The sequence below is a fragment of the Rhincodon typus genome, chromosome 5 (assembly GCF_021869965.1).
Source record: "Rhincodon typus isolate 14 chromosome 5, sRhiTyp1.1, whole genome shotgun sequence".
Lineage (NCBI taxonomy): Eukaryota > Metazoa > Chordata > Chondrichthyes > Orectolobiformes > Rhincodontidae > Rhincodon > Rhincodon typus.
The window spans coordinates 50,464,363-50,468,618 of NC_063336.1; the positions used below are offsets into that span (position 1 = coordinate 50,464,363).

At 39.0% G+C, this 4,256-nt stretch overlaps 1 protein-coding gene across 1 annotated transcript in view; it reads left to right on the forward strand.

Moving 5' to 3' along the window:
- The window catches only part of LOC109929921 (protein FAM162B-like), a 35,272-nt gene extending 31,801 nt beyond the window's left edge, over window positions 1-3,471 (forward strand). The window contains exons 3-4 of the mRNA XM_020529468.2: window positions 2,254-2,362; window positions 3,058-3,471. Coding sequence (XP_020385057.2) covers window positions 2,254-2,362; window positions 3,058-3,174 — 226 coding nt within the window. The 3' untranslated portion in view covers window positions 3,175-3,471. The remainder of the gene's footprint in view (window positions 1-2,253; window positions 2,363-3,057) is intronic.
- Window positions 3,472-4,256: the final 785 nt, after the last annotated feature.

The following is a 4,256-nucleotide window of genomic DNA, read 5'->3' on the forward strand; positions in this document are numbered from 1 at the left end:
AAGGGTCTAGGCCCGAAACGTCAGCCTTCCTGCTCCTCTGATGCTGCTTGGCCTGCTGTGTTCATCCAGCTCTACACCTTGGTATCTCAGATTCTCCAGCATCTGCAGTTCCTACTATCTCTTAAAATATCAAAATGGGATTATATAGAATCATCATATTTTGTGAGAAGGATTTCATATTTAACATATCATGTCATTAGAGTTCTTTGATGAAATAACAATAAGGGTGGAAAAAAATAGGAACCTGTAGATGTAGTTTACTGGATTTCCAAAAGGCATTTCTTAAGTTGCTACATCAAAGATTAGAACACAAAATAAGAGAACTTGATGTAGGGGTGACATATTAACACAATAACTAGGAGGTGGAGTAGGTAATTCAGTCCCTGAAGCCTGCTCTGCCATTTGATATGACTGTGACTAACCTTATCTTGGCCTCAACTCCACTTTCCTGCCTGTTCTCCATAACCTTTCAATAGAGTAGAAAAGTATATCCTTTATTGTCAGGTGTACTCCAGTACAGGAGCACAGTGAAAAGTTTTCACAAAGTGCCATTAAAGGCAGCCAATCTTAGGTAAAAGTACCCACGTACAAAAATTGGATACAAAAGAGGAATAAAAGGCAATGTACTAGCATTACTTAGTATCTAAAAAAAATGGAAATAAGATTGTTATATAACTTAGTTAAATGATTGACATTATAGTCCAGTAAGAATTTCAAATAGCAGCAACTCAGCACATGATCTGATCGCCCGCCCCAGGCCCCAGTCCAACCAACTGTCCCACTCTGCTCCAAGTCTCTGGTTCACGCCACACCGACATTCAGCTGCATCAAGGTAAGTTGTGCCACTCCAGGACTCCAGTTTCCCTATGCGCCGCTCCAGCCCATTACTAATTAAAAATCTATTTCCTCCTTAAATTAGCATGTACAAAAGGACTGTTTAGCTAACAGGAAGCAGATAATAAGGATAAATGAGTCATTTTCAGCACGGCAGGCTATAACAAATGGAGTCCCACATGGATCATTGAGTAGGACGAAGGCACCAAATGTATGGCAGCTAAATTTGCTGATTACACCAAAATAGAAAGCAAACTGTCAAATGGAGGGGAGTTGACAAAAAGAGATATAGATAGGTTAAATGAGTAGCAATAAATTGGCAGGTAATGACAAAAAAGGGGAATTTTGGCAGGAACAATTAAAACAAACTATACTATTTTACGAGAACAAGATTGCAGGTGTTGGAGGTGCAGAAAGATCCAAGTGTGTTGGTACATGAATTACAAAATGCTAATTTGTAAGCACAGCAAGTGATTAGGAAGGATAATAGAAATGTTGCTGTTTATTGCAAGGGGAATGAATATGAAAGTAAGGAAGTACTGGATCTGTACAGGGCCTTGGTAAAATCATATCTGGAGTATTGTGTATCATTTTGGTCTCCTTACTTAGGTGGTTAAAAAGGGTATAATTGCATCAGAAGCAGTTGAAAGAAGTTTATCACAACATATTCCTGGATTTATTTTCTGAAGGTTAAATAGATTGGATCTATACCCACTGGAGTTTAGGGGAGGTTATCTTATAGATACACAAGATCCTGAGATGATGATAGGGTGGTTACTGGAAAGATATGTCTGCTTGTACAGAAAGACTAGAACCAGGTGACAGTTTGAGAATAAAAGACATCCCAGTTAAGGTGGAGATGAGAACATCTTTTTCTCCGTGTCAGTAATCTGCGGAATTATTTTCCCCAGAAAGCAGTGGAGGTTGAATTAAAGATTTTTGACAGACAAAGGAGTGAAGGTTTAATGGGGTATGGTGCTGAGAGTTGAGATGACAAATCATTCAGTCAATCTTAAAATGTGACAAAGCAGGTTCAAAGGGCAAAATAGTCTCCTCCTGCTGCTAACGCCTTTGTTCTTAGAGTAATGACTGATTTCTTGCAGTATGAACAAGTTTGCATTATTTTTCCCCCTCCCCAAATTCTTAACAGTAGAATGTCAATCTTGTCCTTAAATTAAAGTGGCACTCCCACAATAGTGTTGGAAGCAAATTCTAGAATTAAAAAAAAGGGCAATGCGTGCCCAAGTACAAAAGGCAACTGACTTGGAGGAGAAAATGAAAATGATGGCAGTACCCCAATGCTGTTCTTGGCAAAGGACTAGAGAAACGGCTATTGAAGTAACTTTGGCAAGATGCTGCTATGGAATTTGTAGAATCAACATATAACACTGTCTGTTTTCTTGCATTTGTGACTGTCAGGTTTGAAATGCTGAATGCAGCAAGAAATAGGGCACGAGTCAAAACCTGCTACATCATGATTGGCTTGACTATTCTAGCCTGTTTCGCTACGATCGCATCTGGAAAACAGGTATGAAAAATGAATACAATTTCATGGTAGGTCACATTTGCTGACTCAAAGTTCCCAGCTCCATAATGAGAATCGCTATTTATTGATTCCCTTAGAGATTAAAAATATGTGTCCATCTAGCTCATTGTTAAATAGGATGTGCGTATTTTGTATTGAAACTATGCCTCCTAGTTCTGAACTCTCAAGCGAGGGAAACAGTTTCTCAACAACTACCCCGTTGTATCCTTCTGGAATTTTAAGTTTCAATGAGATCACCTCTCACCATCTAACTGCAGGCAGTAAAAACTCACGCCAATCAAACAGTAGCTTCATTGGAAAAACTCAAATGCCAGAAGTCAACCTAATGAACTTTTATTGCATCCTGAAAAGGTCAGTGTATCCTTTGAGGCCGAAACTGAACACAATATATCAGATAGATAGGGTCTTCTCCAAAACCCTGTAAAAGTGATGGATGACCTCTTTACACATGCACGTTACAAAGTTAACTCTCATAGCACCCAAATCCACCTAAAGACACTTAATAGTTCTCAGGACTTAGGAATATTCTGTTTTGTCCTATACTTTACCCCCTAAGTGAACTCATATCTCCCCACCATTGGCCAACAAACTGCTGCAGTTAACTTTGGATTTAAGGATTCATGTATTGGACAATTATTGAACACAATTAAGCTTTCGATATTCTTTATTCTTTTCAGGCTGCTGAACGACACGAATCGCTTGTCAGCCGGAATCGAGCAAAAAAGGCAAAATGGAAAGAAGAAGCTGAACGAGAGCAGACAGCTGCAGTGGCTACTACCGATACAAAACAGTGATAATTTCATTAAAAGGAAACTGTACAACTTAACCATATAGCCTTCCTTCAAACTTCCCTCCTGTGTGAGCATAACAAAAACAAATTCTCATCCAGACAAGGCTCTCCATCACAGTGAGAATACTCTATTAATTCTGGCTGACAACAAAAGCTGTAAACAAACAAAAGAAATGTACAAAAGAAGCTAAGCAAGTAAATGAACAATATACAAGTATGATGCTATACATTAATCCAATCATATTTGGATTCTTTTTCAATGACATTGCTTTACAATAAGTAATTTCCAAACTTAAAATTCAAAAGATTAAAGGGTAAGCAAATATAGATGTTGGTGTGTTCGCCGAGCTCGGAGGTTTCATAGCAGACATTTCGTCCCCTTACGAGGTGACACCCTCAGTGCTATGGAGCGTCCTGTGAAGCGCTGTTGTCTTGTGCCGGTTTTAATTTATATAGATGTCCTTGGTTTCAATACACATAGATGAGAAAAATCACACTTTTCAACTGTGACAACACTATTATCATTGAACAAGCCAAACAGAGGACAGCCAGGGAATTCTTGGAGGCTTGGCATTCATCTGTGGACTCCATCAACAAACACATTGAATTAGACCCGACATACCGACCATTACAATGCACAGCTGGAACTGGCACCTACTGGAAGCAGCAAAAACCAGACTATATAAATTCAAACTGGCACAAGACAACAACGCTTCACAGGACGCTCCACAGTACCGAGGACATCACCTAGTCAGGGGACGAAACGTCTGCTATGAAACCTCCCAGCTCGGCGAACACACCAACATCTACGACCAGCACCCAAGCTACAAATCTTCACTCAAACTCTGGTAAGCAAATATTTTTTCCATTTCTCAGTAACAAAAATGTAAGGTTAATATCCAATGGCTTCTGGCTTCACAATATCAATTTTAATGAAGTGTATGCACCCAAAACTTACCCCTTCTCTTTAGAAGTTGGCTGACCAATTGCACACTTGCAATTTTGTTTTAGCATCACTGTAGAAACATTGAGTGTTTCTTTTTTAATTAAAAAAGTTGAGCAAACTTATAGAGAATAGAATTCAAC